The following is an 18099-nucleotide window of genomic DNA, read 5'->3' on the forward strand; positions in this document are numbered from 1 at the left end:
CATAGAGAATCTTTCAATCCGCCCCTAAAAAACCAACCTTGCTATAATGTGGCATTGCCTCTCTCCCGATCCCAATACATATACTGCCCTGTAGCTGGCTATAAAATAACTTATTTTTTTATTTTATAGCCACTTTAAGTTATGATAATTACTATGTTAATTTATGATATTATAGTAACTCCTAACTAAGTGGTTTATTATAATGTTATGGTAAATATTCTCATGTGTTATAGAAACCAACTATCGTAAATACGTATTGACATTATCATAAATTAGTATATAAAATTATCGTAAATGGAGGTGGCTACAGAATAACTTATTTTGTAGCTGGCTACTGAATATACTCTCCCCATATATATTGTTTTGCTATAATACACCTGGGTACATCCTGTATATAGAATGCACCTAGGCCGGCGGGTGCACCAACTTGGAGCAACCAGCGCGCCCGCATGTATTCGCTTGGGTGTGCATGGAATTTTTTGTTGGTTCGAATCTTTGAAACAAATTTTCTCCTAAACCGTAACCCCGAGTGACAAACCGTTTATTACATCCGACTCAAAAAAAATTCTAAGCAAAACTAGATCCAATATGGATATATTTTTTATCCTTTAAACGAGTTGCATATCAATGTACTACCGATTGCAACTCTGTCTACCACCTAGTTGCAACTAGTTATAACTCTGTGTACCATATGCATCTGATCACTATAATCACGCCAAGTTGCAATTCTGAATTGCAATCATATCTGAGTAGCAATTGTGTTGCAATTGAGTAGTAACTAGTTGCAATCAGTAGTAATTGGTTTGCAATCGGGTGGTAACTTGTTGCAACCAGTAGTAATTATGCAGTAACGAGTTGCAACCAGGACTACCTAGGGTTGTAACTGGACAGGTGCATCTACCAACTAGGTTGCAAGTGAGTATTTGCTAGCTACAATTGAGTACTAACTAGTTGCATTTCTATTCAGTAGGAGTTGCAATCATACCTGGTTACAATCAGAGTAATAACTGGGTTGCAACTAAGTAGTGAATAATTGCAACTAAAAGTAACAAGGTTACACTAGATTATAATTAGTTGCAACCAGTGCTAAATACGCTACAACCAAGTTGCAATTGTGTTGTAGAAGTGCTTGCAACTCATAGTACAACATATTGCAATTACGTATTTGAAAAAAAAAACTTCATCAAATACAGCATTCATTGCAAACCAGTGCTAAATACGCTACAACCAAGTTGCAATTGTGTTGTAGAAGTGCTTGCAACTCATAGTAAAACATATTGCAATTACGTATTTGAAAAAAAACTTCATCAGATACAGTCTTCATTGCAACCAGTGCTAAATACGCTACAGCCAAGTTGCAATCGTGTTGTAGAAGTGCTTGCAACTCATAGTACAACATATTGCAATTACGTATTTGAAAAAAAAAACTTCATCAAATACAGCCTTCATTGCAACCAGTGCTAAATACGCTACAGTCAAGTTGCAATTGTGTTGTAGAAGTGTTTGCAACTCATAGTACAACATATTGGAATTACGTATTTGAAAAAAAAACTTCATCAAATACAGCCTTCATGGATCTTGTTTTGTTAAGCATATTTTTTTCAACAACCTACTTCAAACAGAACTAAAATCGGATATATGGTTTAAAATATATTACATTTTTTCGTTTGGAATCAACAAAAGATTCCATGCATGCATGATTCCTGGTGGATGGGTTGAGCTGTTAGGTGGCATCACGTAGTTGGTTGTCTCAATTTAGTTTTGCATGCAGCGCGTTCGCCGCTCGCCGCGCTCCGCGCGTCTCGCCGTTCGTGCTCGCGTCCCGCGTGCACTCGCTTCATAGAATGTACCCAGGTGCATTTTAGCCTCATCATATATATATATATATATATATATATATATATATATATATATATATATATATATATATATTCTCATCTAATAGAAGCGGCATCTTTAGCATAGTGTCTCCTTCACTTTAACCAATGCTCGTCTAGGACTTACATTTTGTGCATGGTAGATACGATTGAGTTGATTTTGTGAACTATCATGTATTTTTCTCGATGGCCATTGCTCATTGGCAACGTTACTTGCGCAAGTTTTTGGCCAAATCCCGATTTTTGTTTGTTTTTCTTTTTGTCACAGATTTTTTTTTGTCACAGATTTTTGTTTGTTTCGCTAGCACCTGGTCACGAGTGGATGTAATGCGGAGGACACCCCCCTCGCTGCTGACTGGTTTTTGCCACGGGCGCCAAGTGCAGATGTCGCTAACAAATTGGAACAGTTCTCCCTATTATACCAAACTCTGGAAACTCCGTACAAGCAAGCGTTTGTAGTCCAACGGTTAGGATAATTGCCTTCCAAGCAATAGACCCCCGGCAAACGCATTTTATCCTGCTTTTTTTTATAAAAAAAAAAGAATTCATTTGTTGCCTATCTCCCAGTCTCCCCTTCACTGGATACAGGTCAATGCTTTTTTTTTGTCGAAATGTAGTAAGCATGGCAGGCAGGTTCTGAGTACATTAGCGATTTTTTTCTAAAATAATATTATTTTAATATTTAATGGCAGATCTAGAAGCTGTAATAGTGAAATTGCAAATTTATAAGACAATCGGCTGTCCAAAAGCCGATAGGTCACCAAGCGGTAAACAGCAGCTGATGGGCTCCAATCGGTGTATGGATTGCCGATATGCATGCCACGTACGCGTTACTGGTGCCGATGCCCGATGGGCATATCGGCATGCGAGGGACGGACAGGTCACGTCAGAATCGCCATCACCACGAAGCAAGCACGCAGGTATTTGTTTGTTTTTTTTGTTTTTTTTATATTAATACGATCAGCTTTTTACTGATTTATTTAGATCTAAAAATTAGTATATACTTTAGGTTACATATTTTGATACTTAGGTAATGTTTACGTAGTTAAAAGATGTAGACTCTAGTTAGTCAGGAAAATTAGTTTATTTGTTTTGTTTTTACCGCGTCTGTTCTGCACCCGTTCTTCCCTTTTGCCATGTTTGTGGTCCATGTTTGTGGTCCATCTGTTTTTACTTTTTTTTTATTTTTTCTTATACTAGCAAAACATGACCATGCGTTGTAACAGAACTACAATTCATTGTGCAACCGACAACATGAACCTGGTTGCACGGTAGAGCCATGCATAGACACAGCGGTTACGACGAGACGGCTTGAATCGGCGGTACGACAGCCAAGGTAGCACGCGCGTGACCAGCCATGACCAGACAGTCTAGGCTAATTGTGCGGCAACCACCATGTGGACCTGGTCAGCATTGTGAGGCAACATGGTGGGGCGGCATGGTGCCCCGTGCAAGTGCGGCTTCTGTGGTGGCTGATCGGGCACGATTCCTGCGGTGATGTGGACATGGCCCGGCAGATGCAGTTGAGCGAGTGAGCAATCTTGATGGTGCCCTTAACGATCAAAAATAGTGGTGCACATGCAGAAGGCATGATTGTGCTATCGATGCACAAGGTTAGCGGTGGCAAGGAGTAGTCAAAACTCTTCTTGTTCTCGTTTCTCATAAGTATTTAATAGTTTTTCTCTTGTTACAATACACCGATATATTTATTATTAGTTAAGGATAGAGGCATAAAAAAGAAACATAAAGTACTCCAAACCAATAGTTGTTTTTAAAAGAAAAGTTGAAACAGAGGGTATTTGATTGTCCACTATTTTAGAGTTGATCGTTAGATTCGGCATATGAAACTACACTCTGACTTCGGTGTTCGACAATGCTCTATTCATCTAGAGCAACGACTGCATCGAGGAAAGTTACTGGGAAAAAAGACAATGAAGGAATCTGGATAGAATATTGTATCTTGCTTATTTAGATTTTTGTTCGGGTAGGTTGAAAGAAATATTAAAATCTAAATAGTAAAGAAACGTGATCACTAAAACAAATTCTAAAAGGGATGTGGCTTGCCCGATAGGCCCATCGGCTGGCCAACTACGGATTGCACCTATCGGCTCCCAAATTGCTGATAGCCCTTTAGTCGGCTAACTGATTGCCTATAGGACTCTGCACTGTGATTTTTGCCCGCGCACGTAGGATGTCAGCAATTGACTGGCCGATAGGTGATAGCCGATACGACACTAGTTTTGCAATTTTATAAGAATAACATCTAGATCTGTAATTATTTATTAAAATAATATTCCTACATTAGCAGGTGTCGCCCCCTGCATTCCCGAGCAGCTACAGGTGCTGCGCAAGTTGGTCGCAACTGGGAGCGCGCTACTAAGACTGCCTCCAACAAGGAATTTATATGGGCACCCAAACCCAAAATAGGTAGCAAGAGACCCAAAATCAGCCTTCAACAGAGTACCTATACGGGAGACCTATTTTGGGTTGCCTAAGAGACACAACCCAAATATGAGTATCCTCTCTTCTGGAAACTCATTTGTAGAAATGATTCTCTTTTGGGTCTTGTTGTTGGAGAATATGCTGAATAGATATTGAATCTTTTGCCTGTAGCACTACCCAAAGGACGAATAGATCTTGCATTTTACGGCGTGTTCGGCTGGCCAGCTTTGGCTGGCTGGTTGGCTACAGTTTCCAGTCGAAACAGTATTTTTCTCTCATGAAACATTAGCATAAATAGTATTTTCCAGCATAAATAGTACAAACTTAAGTCCAGCTATTAGATGTTGTCGTTGGAGACAGTGAAAGGGCGTCCTCAACAGCGTCGAAGAAATCACCAGTGATTTGAGCCGCAGAATTTCTTGGACAACGTGCGAGACTAGCGAGTATGGACTCGCTAGCGCGCTGCTCCGTCTCTCTTCTGACCAATAGGAAATCACCTAGACTGGCTATTTGATCCCCGTTGGGACGCCCTAAGATCACACACTCACACTCACACGTGCTCCGGACTCCGGTCCATCTCGCCGCCGGCCACGTGGTGCTGCCGGAGACGACAGACGCGACGACTTGGTCGCCAGGACCTCGCGAGCGCCACCGATCAGGATGATCTATACCTACCATATCCTGTCGATGGACGACGACCTGTGACCTGTCCGCCGTCCACCATTTCCCAAAATCCCAAGCAGATGCATATCCATTAGCAAGTTTTCATTAGCAGGTTAGTGGCGCGTGGAGGGAGTCGGAAGCTAGCGCTAGCAAGATCATGGATCAGGTGTGCATGTCTAGTACTCGATCGATCTCGGCGGGCGGCCGGCAGCAGCCCGGCATCCCCGCGTGATCTTGCACACGGCTGCCCGGGACGAGACGACGACGAGGAGGAGCCGAGGAGGACCGGAAGAGAGGTGTGTGTTGCCATGTGCATGCCAAGAGCTCACGCATCACGTGATGACGCGATCGGTCCGGACCGGATGAGCCAGCGGGCATGCAGACGCCTGATGAGCTGTTCGCCGATCGCCCATGCTAGCTGTGGGTGGTGTCGACTATCGCCATCAGGTGTCCATTGGGCCCTGCTCTGTCGATCTCACACGGCCACACCTTTTCACGACCATTTTCTCTTCAGGCTGAGTGAGTGAGACTGAGAGCCTAGAGGCCGCCGGCGTTGAATTTTCTAACCCTGCCTGCTTTCCGGACCTGCTCAACCGGAGGCGGTCTACGGCTGCCTTTCCAGCATATCTGACTCGGTGACTCCAGATCCACCATTGTTGGCCCTATAGGTAGGTAGCGACCGACCGACCGAATGATTCACTACGTGTAAAACAGCTGGTAGTAATGGGACAAATTTTTTTTAGGGTGACTGGTGGTGGAGCCGTTTCTACAGTGACGTGCTCGGGAGCTTAGTGACTAGCCGCTCCTACAAATAGAACAGCAGCTCACCAGCCACTCCTAGCGTTTTTATTTGTAGGGGTGGCTCAATCACCGACCGCCCCTACAAATGACTCTCACTATATATATTCTAGAGCATCCAAAAATATCTTCAGAGCAGCGGCCAGAGCGACTCTTCCCCACCCCTCTCTCTCCTCTATGCTCTCTTCCCCCCGACGCGAGCAACGGTCAGGGCGACAGCTACCTTCCTTCATCTGGGAGATGGAAAAAGTCTACTTAACCCCCCACCTATCATACTTGGTCTACTTCATCCCCTCAACTATAAAACCGTGTGTTTTACCCCCTGAACTATCTAAAACCGTCTGTTTTACCCCCTGGGGCGGTTTTGCTACAGTGACAGCGGGTTGCTACGGTAAAATATACGGTTTTAGATAGTTCAGGGGGTAAAACAGACGATTTCATAGTTGAGGGGGTGAAGTAGACCTAGTATGATAGGTGCGGGGTTAAGTAAGACTTTTTCCTCTGGGAGACCTACCTTCCTTCCTTCCTTCCTTCCGGGAGACGATTCAACAGGGAGGGGAAAGAGGCAAGAGGAGCCATGGACGCTGCCAAGTCGGTAACGCCGGGCGCCGTGTCCCACATCCTGGCGCACCTGTCGATGGGCTCCGACGACGCCGTGCCGGATCTCGTCGTCCAGGTCCTCGACCTCAAGTCCATCGGCACGGGCAGCCGGTTCAGGTCAGTTCTCACCTCCTCCCTTCCCTGGCCGCGCTGGATCTATTATCTTCGCTAGTTTTCGTTCCGTGGGGCGGGGGATCTGTTCTGTTCTTAGCGCAGTTCTTATGGATCTTGTCAGCCGGTCTGACGAGCCTCCCCTTGTGTTCGGATCTGTTGTTGCCCTGCAGTTTCATGGCAACCGACGGGAAGGATAAGATCAAGGCGATGCTCCCCACCAACTTCGCGTTGGAGGTCCACTCCGGCAATCTGAATAACCTCGGCCTGATCCGCATCCTCGACTACACTTGCAACCTCGTCAAAGGCAACAATGACAAGTAAGTGTTCTCCATCCCGTTTCATCACCATGAGCGGACTAATGTTGGCAACTGTTCCCGTATTCAGCGTTTCCCTCGGTTTCCTGAATCATGTGCTTTGTTTACCAGAGTCTTGATTGTCGTCAAATGCGAGCTTGTGTGCCAAGCGCTCGACGCCGAGATCAACGGCGAGGCCAAGAAAGAGGACCCTCCAATTGTGCTGAAGCCCAAGGACGAAGGCGTGGTCGTGGCTGAGCAAGCAAATGCTCCCCCACTCGTGATGAAGCCCAAGCAGGAGGTGAAGTCCGCGTCCCAGATCGTGAATGAGCAGCGTGGAAAGTAAGTGCTTGCAATTGCAGTCCCTGTCCTTTGATATCCATTTAAGTCAATCGAGAAGTTTAAGATATTCAACACTAACAACCTGTAAGAAACCTGGCCTACCTTTTAAGGGGAAAAAAATCTCTTTCTCTAACAGTTCTTGCCCAACATGTGGGTTCTACTTTAGCAGTTTAGCTTGGCACCATGAGTTCTAAACAAACCTAAGTGTAGTTGCAGTACCTTATTTGTTACCAAACAAATGGATATGATTGTTTCCTGCTAACTGGGCAACTGATGCTCCCATTAGAGACTGCAATGATCAAGCATAAGTAGCACTGTGTACAACAAGTTAACTTTGTTTCTAGTATAATGGTTTGCTGATCATCTTCATATTTTGATTGTACTGCTAAATTATTTAGTGTTACTTGCAACCATTTGCTATGTTAAACTCTGAACCCTATGAATTCGCTTGCAGAACTTGATGATGGCAGCTGCAGAGTCTTTATCTTGGTTAGACCTCCCTCCAGAGCTCCTGGGCCTTGTCTGTCACCCATGGCGCTCCAATGCTAGACTGCAGTCCCTATCCCCTCCACTCCCGTGGCTCACGCTCCTTGATGGGACCTTTCTGAGCATCCCAGATGGTGAAATCATCCGAATGGGATCTTGTTATAGGTGAAGTTCTTGTTTTGGAAACAAGCAGCTAATTATGGTACTGATCAGATGTATGTGCCTCTCCTTTTCTTACTTGCCCTTCCTTTTCCCGGTTAATTTGAAGCAAGTGTGGGATTATTTTAGTTACTACTTGTTGGAAAGTAGCTCTTCTTTTGCTTATGCATCGCAGATTAAGACTTGAACTTTATCATCACTGCATCTAGAGTTAAGTCAAATTGATTGAAGATCCAGCTATCCAATCATCCAATGTGTCAGAAACTTCATTTATTCAGCTTATGTGTTTTTAATCTATCAATCAAATTGACTCTTGTCCATGTCATCCAATTTGAAGCAAGTTTGGTTTTTTTTGTAGTGATGGAGCTTATGGCTATGATCACTCATGTGCTGAATGAGAAGGGGTGGTCAGTTGAGACATCACTTGTCCATGTCTCTGTGCTCCCGGTAATTTTGTCTTCCTGCTGTGTTGCCCTCAATTGACTGTGCCTTCCTCTGTGCTGCAACAGGTTTTGATTTTTTTTTTTGTTCTGAATGTGCTATGCTGGTTTCGATTATGTAAAGGAGGAATCAAATTAGATAGATTGATTATGAGATAGTGTCTGAGTCGGTATGACAGGGGAGACACATTGGACACCCTTTTTTTTTTCTTTTGTTCCCAACCAATGAACTAATACATAACATTGTTTCTTCCTTGAAAACACACATGGAAGACTAATGTAATAGTTTCTATCCTTAAGCTAATTATCAACAATGATTATGTAATAAAATAATTTAGCTCCTAATCTTGGTTCCCCCTTGTGGCTGACTATTTCAAGGAAGTTTTCTGTTCTGCAATTTGAAGAGCCTATATGTTTGAGAATCGTTGGGGGTCAATTAATTCTATAGTCTGTTTACTTATTTCCTTCACTATGGTCGTAATTTGGTTGCTCTTACTTTGTAACATTGTAAGGTAAAGTTCTTGATTGTGGGAGGATGGTAGTCATTTCTGATCCATTCTGTGGGAGATGTTGCTAACATTATTTGATATGTTGGTTGTTTGCTGGCTGAGGAGCATAATTAGAGATTTATTATTTTTTTTATTTGTGAATAAGGATACAAGATGTGCAACATGCTTTTTTTCCAGAGTGTAAATGCTCAGATATGCGTGATTCCAGCAAACTTATGACTGATTAGATTTGTTTCATGAGTTTTTTTTTCCAGATTGGTAAGTATAAAGTATTTTTATTTGGATTCACAGATTAATTGGCTATCTTCTATACGAATGACTTGTTGTATCACTGAATCCACTCCACATGCATCGCTGACAAAGTGGAAGATTATCAATAGCCTGCATGGTCAGGTTAGTATCCAGTGTTGGAGTGCTCCTTTTTCTGCTATAACTTATGCACAGGTGATTGTATTTCTTGCAAAAATAGAACATGAATGCTACTTGTTTTGCAGAGCTTATCATGCTAGTCTCTTTTCCGTTTTGATTCAGCTAATGCTTCAGATTAACTATGCCATCACTATTTTTTTCTTATATATTGGAAATACTCGGGTGCAAAGATAATTCTTTATTCTTTGTGAAACATAATATACTAGTTATAGGAACTAGAAAGCAATGGATCGGATATCACACTGAGCTGATCATGGAAGCATGTTTGTTCGCATTGGCACCTGCCATGCTGTGCCACGTTTGTTCGTATTGGCACCTGCCATACTTTCACAACTTACAACATCCTGCTTGCCCATTTTCAACGAAATTCTGATACCTTTTTTTGTGGTGTAGATGCCGGAAGCAAGTGTGGGATTATTGCTCAGGAATGGGAGGAAACCTGTTGACTTGTAGAGGAAGAGAGATGGGCTACACAGGGTACAATGCATGTGGCAATGGTTTACATACATTTCCATCTGTCATTTGTTCGTTTTTTAAGCGAAACCATCTGTCATTTGTTCCTTCCGATACTTGGTATCTGTGCGGCCTGCGTTTAGAAGTGTTCACAAGGTGAATATTTCAGAAGTTTTTTTTTCTAGGACATAAATTTGGGTTTTCTGATTGTGCTGTTATCTATGATAAAGACATTGAGCATACTAGTTAGCATTTTTTAGTTGACTTGATATTTTTTATATTTGATTTGATATGTATTACTACAATTCGCATTTGGAAGACATGTCATGGAATATTTGTTATAATCTGGTATAAATAAATGTGTATTGTCATTGAGTTTCAGTACAATCGCAGAAGAAGATAAGTTATGATGAAAAATATATGTTTCGATCGAATTTGAATTGTAAATTTAAATTTTTTTTTGGCGGAAAAATAATTTGTAGGGACGGTTGTTACTGTAGCCGCCCCTACAAATCGATTTATAGGGGCGGCTGGTGTTTCCAGACCGCCTCTATAAATTGATTTGTAGGGGCGGCTACCGTACCAACCGCCCTTACAAATCGATTTCTAGGGGCGTTCTGGGAACCACCCCTACAAATGCATGATTTGTAGCCACCCTTTTATAGGGGCGGCTGGCAAAATCGCCCCTATAAACGGTTATCAGCCGCACCTAAAAACGTTTTTCTACGTAGTGATTGAACCACATGCCTGCCCAAGTGGCATTTCCAGCCTGTTCGGTTGGCTCTGGTTCGTGAAGAAATACTGATGGCTAGTTTGTGTGAGAGGAAAATACTGTTTCGATTGAAAATTTACGATCGTTTATGACGAGTTGTAGCCAAACGAACGGGCTGGAAATTTGCTTGGCGCCTCTCTGCATGCGATGCAGAACACGCACGGATCGTCGCCAGGTGCGGCTGCCCATGCGGCCGTGTCCGGCTGTGCCCCCGGCGCATTCGCCTCGCACCCACACGAGCCCAATGAACCTCGGCGACCACCTGGGCGCTGGGGGCGCGTGGACGTGTGGTCCGGAAATATAATGGTCCAGACGTCCAGTGGATGCATGCCGGCGGACGGCGGTGTACAGTTGCGGCAGCAAGTTGACTGCGACAAGAACAGTCAAGCCAGCGCGTGCGGTTCTAGGCACATTAGAGTTTTTTTTTCCAGGTTGTTTCACTTGGACGTCTATGTTGTAGTGTGTAATTTTTTTTCTCAAATACGCAAAAGATTCACGTATAATTGTAATTAAGAAGAGTTTAACCGTACAAATGACACGCTTCTGATGAACACGCTAGGTGGTCTCATAGCTAGTACTTGACCTACCTTAGCAGACTGTTACAAACTTCGATATTACATAAATGGTATACAACCGAACTAAGAGCACCGTTGCAACCTAAGGAGCTGGGCGTCGCCGCTGCTGGTTGCGCGACCCTCCTTCGACATCCGAGAAGAGCGCTCTTCTACCCGCCCTACTATTGGTCGCTGGGAACAGCTCGTCCAGAGTTACCACATGGCTCGGCGTCAAGTTCCCTACGAATATGGCGTCGTATGTTCCCTTAGACATAGACGACCAGGGGCGGATCCAACGGTGGGGCGGGGGGCAGGGGGGGCTCAAGCCCCCCTACCCATATCGGAGCAGTGGAACCTCCTGTGGAGTCTCCATGAATTTTTAGGCAAAGTTCTATAGTGTAGAGGGGCTGAGACTTAAGATCGAGCAACAGTGTTGTTCAGCCCCCCTGAAATATTTCCTGAATCTGCCGCTGCAGACGACACTGGAGCTGCCAATGGCACAATGCCCATCCTCCGTATGAGGAGTACCTCGCCTCGCTTGGAGGTCGGTGTGTGCGCCAGTGGCTGCGCGGCAGTCCGTCTGCTCCTGATTGGCAGGGCCCTTTTGGTTGCTGCTTTCTGCCGTGGTGGAGTGGCGATTAAGGGCGACCTTCGCTTGAGCTGCACCTCCTCAAAAAACCGAGCAAGATGCCGAGCGGCCTCACGCGGCATGGGCGTTGCGTCGTTGGGGTCAGGCGTGGCTTGGCTATTCAAATGGCCATCTTGCGTCAGTGTAGAAGTAGATGCCATGTGCTTGGCCGGCTCGAACCCAGGTGCCCAGACCTCACCATCCTCCCTAGGCGCTACAGCACCCGCACCAACGGGCTGTCCCACCAGTGACGGTGTGTCCTGCACGGGCGACGACGGAGGTGGGTCCATCGCGCACTGAGTAGCTATCACCGGAGAACTGGTGTCCACCAACGAAGCTTGAACCTCCTGAGGGATGGATGCCGCAGCATGCAGGCACGCAGGCGCTGGAGTGACCGCTGGCTGGCTCGCGACGAGCGAGGCAGCAAGCTCGTCCGGCATTGGGTCGACCGAGACGAGCCAAGTGGGAGGGCCTGCGCCCATGCACAGCGCCTCCGCTAGCGGATCTAGCTCGAGGAAGCAGCGTGCGGTAGTCGAAGGAGAGGCGTCGTTGGTGTCAGCAAGCGCGCCCATGCTGATGTCCATCGCTGGCTCACTCCTGCACCGCCGACGTCATCTCCGGCGTTGACGGTTGCCATCGGTACACCCCACGCCTCCCTGTGCAGTTCTGTCCGAGGTCAGTGGGCTGCCAAGGGCTACGTGCTGGGAGGCCGGTGGGTTGTCAACATGAGCTGAGTGACGAGGCAGGCCACCACCCTTCAGCGCCAACTTGGAACCGGTTGCAGTCCCTCGCGAGGTGGCGGAGTCCACGGTAGTGCTGGCAACCGACAAGTCGCTCTCGGTGCGAGTAGGAGAGGCAGTTGAAACATCTATCGTGGAGCTGTGCGGGGATCTTCTGAGCCAGTGCGCGTGGACCTGGGCCGCACGTGGGGCTCAACTGAGGCAGCCGTAGGTGCCGCCTTCTTTTAGGGTAGGATCTCCCGCCACCCATCGGAGTTGGGTGCAGGGACCCGTCTGCGGGCGGCGAGGCGTTGGCAGGCAGGGACCCGACCGTCCACTAGATGAGTAGGCAAGCCGTGCACCAGCTGGGGGCACGGCCGGCGGTGCTTCCTTCGTCTTCGCACAAGATCCTGTCCAGGTTCCACTCCGCCGCGCCCCAGAACTGCGACTGAACGAGTCTAGGGGCACACGGGGGTACGCAGTGGTTGGCTTCGCCGGGCGATGAGTGGCTTCCAGGTAGGTCGTGGGGTGGTCATCATTGGTCTCCTCGCCGTCGTCGTCCGCCCACCGCCGACTCTTCGTACGTCCTCTCGAGGAGCATCCTGGGAAGAACGGTGCCGTGGCCGGTGAGAGGGAGGAGCTTGGGGCACCCGGCGATGCCGCGCCAGGGCCCCAAGGCATGGACGTGGCCACGGCGACGTTGGCATCCAGCCCCAGTGGCGGAGGGGGTGAGGAAGCGCCAGAGTTGGCCCCTCGGCTGTCAGCGGTGCGGCCGTGGTGGCGTCTGTGGCGGTGTCCTCATTCCCCGACGGTGTATCAGGCGAGCGGTTGTTGACAGCGGAGGCAGCATCCAGCGGTCGTTGAGGGGTCAGCGATGGCGTGGGCTCCGTGGGCGGAGGCAGCGGCGACACGGTCACCCCGCGAGTGGCCGAGGTGCCCGCGTGGGCCGCCGCAGCGTCGGTGGAGGTTGCGTGCAGCGGCGTCGGCTGGGGGGCAGGGATCTCTGCGCCAGCTGTTGTTGAGGCCCGAGATTCGGCGCCTGCTGCCGGCGGGCCGTCAGATCCGACGGGCTGGAGGCCAGGGGCCGCGGCTGTAGGGCCCTGCGGGGGCGATGTCGGCGTGGTCTGGATCGGCCCCCGCGGAGCTCCAGACTCTGCGATGCCATCAATGGTGGGCAGGGGAGGGGAAAGGGAAGGGTATAGGGAGGTGGGGGAGGAGGAGGAGGGGGGGCGCCGGCGCCGTCGGTGGTGGCGGGGTCAGGGCGCTAGGGTTTGGTTTCCCTAGTGCTCCGCAGCGCGACCAGGGCGGGGTCTGGGACGAGGGCGAGGGCGTGAGTGGTGGCCGCGGCGGCGTTTGGCAACGCGTCCTAGGCAGGGGCTAGGATGGTGGCGGCGCTCGGTGAAGCCTGGAGCAGCGGCGGCACGACGCGAGGCTAACTTCTCCACGAACCGTACTGTGCAATTTTCAAAAAAAAGGAGAGAGAATACAAGGCTAAACAAGCCAAGCCGCTTAGGTAGCTTGACCTTTTTTATAGTAGGGAAATAAAATACAGCTTCATCTCATTACAACCACTTCGTGAACTTAAGGCCCCGTTTAGATGTGAAAATTTTTGGCTTTTGGCTACTGTAGCACTTTCGTTTGTATTTGGCAAAAATTATCCAATTATGGACTATTTAGGCTTAAAAGATTCGTCTCGCCAATTACGGGTAAACTGTGCAATTAGTTATTCTTTTTACCTACATTTAATGCCCCATACATGTGCCGTAAGATTTGATGTGATGAAAAATCTTAAAAAAATTTGGATTTTGGGTGGGATCTAATCAGGGCCTTATGGCCTGTTTGGTACTTGCGCTCTGACTCCTTCGTGATTCCTTGAAAATGGCTCCGGTTCCTTCGTGAGGAGCCAACATTTGAGGGAGCTTCACCAAAACCTTGAAAAAAAAAAACTCCTTTACCAAAGAAGGGCCCTTATTAATTTCTCTAGTGTGACAAGGCCTGCATGCCAGTCTTGCTTGACGCTGACTCACGTCAACCACCGTACCGGTTACCTTAAGATATTTTGCCGGTTTCATCGGAGCATTGGACAGGTACGTGTGTGCTCGTATGTGTGTTCCCGTAGGAGATCCACGGGTGCTAGCTTGGTGCGCTCAACTTTCATCTTCTTCTCTCTCTCTCTCTTTCCTTTTTTGAGGTTTATAAAAACAGAGTTTTATTTATCTCTATTTATTTGAAATATATCACCTCCGCCACATTATTGCAGTGATATATACCTCCGTCCCGTGAGTGACGAGCAACTAAATATTGTTACACCTTATCAGGACAATTAGTGGAGTAATATATTGTCCATCCAATTTATTAAAAAACGTTAAGATTTATGACACCAAATTAGTATCATTAGGTACACGGTACACAATAAACTTTGTTTTCACATATTCACAAAAAAAACTTTATTTTCACATCAAGAAATAGCCGTCGTGGAAGTTGAGAGCAGTGCACCTAGGCACTCGAGATGGAGAGACTACAACACCGGTGCAGCAGCGAAAACAGAGACAAAAATCAAAACCGGAAGATGTTTTTTGACAGAGGCCAATAGGTCATTTATATAGGGAAGCCTCGCATGATCTCATATATTGCGATCATGATCTAAATCAATTAGGTTTCCAACATCCTAGACTTAGAGAAGTCAAGAGAGCTTTCATAGTTAAGAAGTTTGGTCGTTTCAACTAGGAATATGGGACTCAAGTTTCCCACTTAATTTCCCCATATATGTATATATATGCACGTATGAACAAGCCTTTGACATTGATTTCTGAGTTATTGGGAATTCTCTATTGGACTAAGCACATGAATGCATATATTCCAACGGTCCCCCACCAGATCTCAAATGTCCGTTTAAAAAATTTATGTGTTCTTGGTACTGTTTAAATACCAGTGTTTTAGAGACCGTTCAACTATAGTTTTAAGGTATGAGTATATGCCTTGAATTGCAAGTTTTGTCCCCCCCCCCCCCAAAAAAAAAAAAAAAAAAGAATTGCAAGTTTTGTGGAAATAAATTTCAATCCAAGTCAAACTAGTGTTCTCATCAGCTCTTGCACACTAAAGAAGTACTAGTATATAGCAGCATTCAACATGTATTGTACCGTTATTTATCTGAAATCTAAAGTCGGCACTCAGGGCCAGGGGCCTTCGATCGATCGATGCATGAATATAAGTTTATGGTACTAGTAGTAGCAACGTAACAAAGGAGGCGGCATGCATGCAAATTTGCAAATCTAGGCTTATCCTGACCTAACCTGAGAAAGCAACGCAGCATAGGAGCGTCATGTGAGCATGTCCATCTCTCTCTCCTCTAGTCCTCTGGCCTGCTGGCCGCCTGGACCGCCTCCGAGTCCGATCCCCTTTCAGGCTTTTACAACGCGCTCATCCGATCCATATCCATCCATCGAGCACACGCGCGCGCCACCATTGCTGGGTCTTCGCAGAGATCGAGCACAAAGCCAGCAACATCCCACGCACACGTGCTAGCTTGGCGCTTGCACGTCGTACGGCTGCCTGTACGTTGTAGAAGACGACTAGCAATAACTAGCCTGCGCCGCGCGCCTCCGCAGGAGAAGAAGAAGCTAAAGAAGTATAGAAGATGGGCGGCGGCAGCAAGAAGCTGCGGCAGCTGGTGGCTCGTCTCCTCCACCTCCACCACCACCACCCGGCGAATTCGAAGAGCGGCGGCGTCGTGGGCGTGCCGCGTGGGCACTTCGCGGTGTACGTGGGCGAGGCGCGGGCGCGGTTCGTGGTGCCGACGGCGTACCTGAAGCAGCCGTCATTCGTGGCGCTGCTGGAGAGCGCGGAGGAGGACTACTTCGGCCTGGACCACCACTGCCACCCCGGCGGCCTCGCCATCCCCTGCTGCTCCGAGTGCGACTTCGCCACGCTCGTCCGCACCCTCGGCTAGCTAGTTTGTTACCTGGCTAGCTAGCTACCACTGTGAATGCTTGGCGCCGCTGGCACTGCTGCTTGGTCGGCCTCGGCCCCGTCGTTTGGTTAATTGCATGCATGTATTCTTCTTCATTCCTGGATGATAGATGAGCTCTACTTCTCCAATCTCCATGCATCCATGGTGTCTGTGGTTGCATTGGCTCCATCGCCGCGCCGTACCTCTCCATGTCGATCTTTCGATCGGGACGACGACGACGACCTTGCAATTTGCATTTGGGACGAAAAGTGTATAAAGCAACCTGAACAAAGAACAATCATGTGTGTGTGTGTGTGGAGAGAGAGAGAGGGTGATGGCAAGCAAGTAAGCAAGCTTGCACCGGTGATGGCGAGTGGCGAGGGCTAGCTGATGGTGAATAATCCGTGAATGAAATAGACGAGCAGATGCGCTTTATTGTTTGACGGCCCACGCAGACGGCGACGCTTTTCCGGCCCATCATCCTGCCGCGATGACGCGCCCGCCCGCCAGGGTCGCTCAGCCACCTCCCACCCGGCCCAGACCATTGTGGTTGCAGACTCCTTGAGTCCTGACAGTCGACCTACACATGGCCCAAAGTTTTGGGGACTCCGTTCACCGTTGGACTACTTTGAAACTTTGAGTGTCCGGCCGACGTCGCCGAGAGCTAAAACATTGCTCCGCGAGACGACAGATCTTTCTATCAACTACTCACTTTGTCCGGGAAAAAATACAACTACAGGTTGCATGCCGACAAAAGTAGTTCATGTTTGACCAAATTTTAAGTGAACACTATTCGCATTTATGACTCCAAATTAATTTATTATGAAAATACATTTTGTAATTAATCTAATAGTATTTATTTGATATCATAAATATTAATACTTTTTTATTTATAATTAATCAAACTTAAGATTCTAAAACGTGACACTGTACTAGAATTGCATTCTTTCATGGACGGAGGGAGTATGTCCAAAGCAAGAGAGTGATTGGATTTCAGCATTCTAAATTTTCAAACAACAAAATATAATTAAAAAGACAACTTACAAGTGATCATTCAGAATTTTTTTTATAACAAAATAATGATAAAATTACATGTTATCTGAATAGCAACAAAAAAAAAAATCGGGTACTCCAAACATAGGAGAACTGCCAAAGTAAATATTACTACTCATGCGCTCTCAAACTGTTACAACATCATCAATAATAAACCTGCATATAAGTGAGTTAGACCACCTCTAAAAACTCCTTAAAGATAATTTAGTTTGTGAACAAAATAAATAGCGAGTGAGCATCTCATCTCTTGAATTTTTGTTCATGCTAGCGGCCAAACAGTTGACCGGTGAGATTACCCATGGGTATATATGCAGGGATACGGATAGGTGAATACAGGGGCGGAGCCAGGAATCTGGCATGGGTGTTGGGGGGGGGCACAAATAACAAGCAAAACTGAACCAAGTTTGATTCATCGATCTCATAGTTATAACCATACGTCCATACATATCAGGGCAATAAAGTTATGCAAAATGCAAATAAGATTACATCTGTATTGATCAAGATCAAAAAATTATGTGCACTTGGGAAGAACAAAAGGGGGAAAACGAAGACACAAGACAGCATCCCTGGCAGCTGGGCGTCACAGAGACGGGAGACTTGACTCTGGGCGTCGTCAGGAGGCAGCTTCCGGCGGCGTCGGAGCGACGCGGCGTTCGGCGAGTCGATGTCCTGCCTCCGGCCTTGCGCTTCCTGCTCCGCTGCTCTTATTGTGCTGAGGCAACTCGGGGAGACGACGGAATATGGCCTGCTGCTGCTCGTCTCATCAGGCTGTCACCAAAAACAACACCTAAAATATAAGTTCTATTCGTCTTTTCGATA

At 47.0% G+C, this 18099-nt stretch overlaps 1 protein-coding gene across 2 annotated transcripts; it reads left to right on the plus strand.

Annotated features, from left to right (window-relative positions):
* Window positions 1-6300: 6300 nt before the first annotated feature.
* On the plus strand, window positions 6301-9962 carry LOC136472526 (replication protein A 70 kDa DNA-binding subunit B-like). Of its 2 annotated transcripts, none has more exons than XM_066470225.1 (7): window positions 6301-6497; window positions 6665-6811; window positions 6920-7129; window positions 7584-7780; window positions 8133-8221; window positions 9015-9116; window positions 9546-9962. In XM_066470225.1, exons 1-4 carry the CDS (start codon window positions 6358-6360, stop codon window positions 7588-7590), a joined length of 504 nt encoding a protein of 167 aa, XP_066326322.1. In that variant the 5' UTR covers window positions 6301-6357; the 3' UTR covers window positions 7591-7780; window positions 8133-8221; window positions 9015-9116; window positions 9546-9962. The 2 variants fall into 2 exon arrangements, with proteins under 2 accessions (XP_066326322.1, XP_066326321.1); XM_066470224.1 differs by having other exon boundaries at window positions 7584-7830; window positions 9546-9959.
* Window positions 9963-18099: the final 8137 nt, after the last annotated feature.

Source organism: Miscanthus floridulus, chromosome 8, assembly GCF_019320115.1.
Source record: "Miscanthus floridulus cultivar M001 chromosome 8, ASM1932011v1, whole genome shotgun sequence".
NCBI classification, from domain to species: Eukaryota; Viridiplantae; Streptophyta; class Magnoliopsida; order Poales; family Poaceae; genus Miscanthus; species Miscanthus floridulus.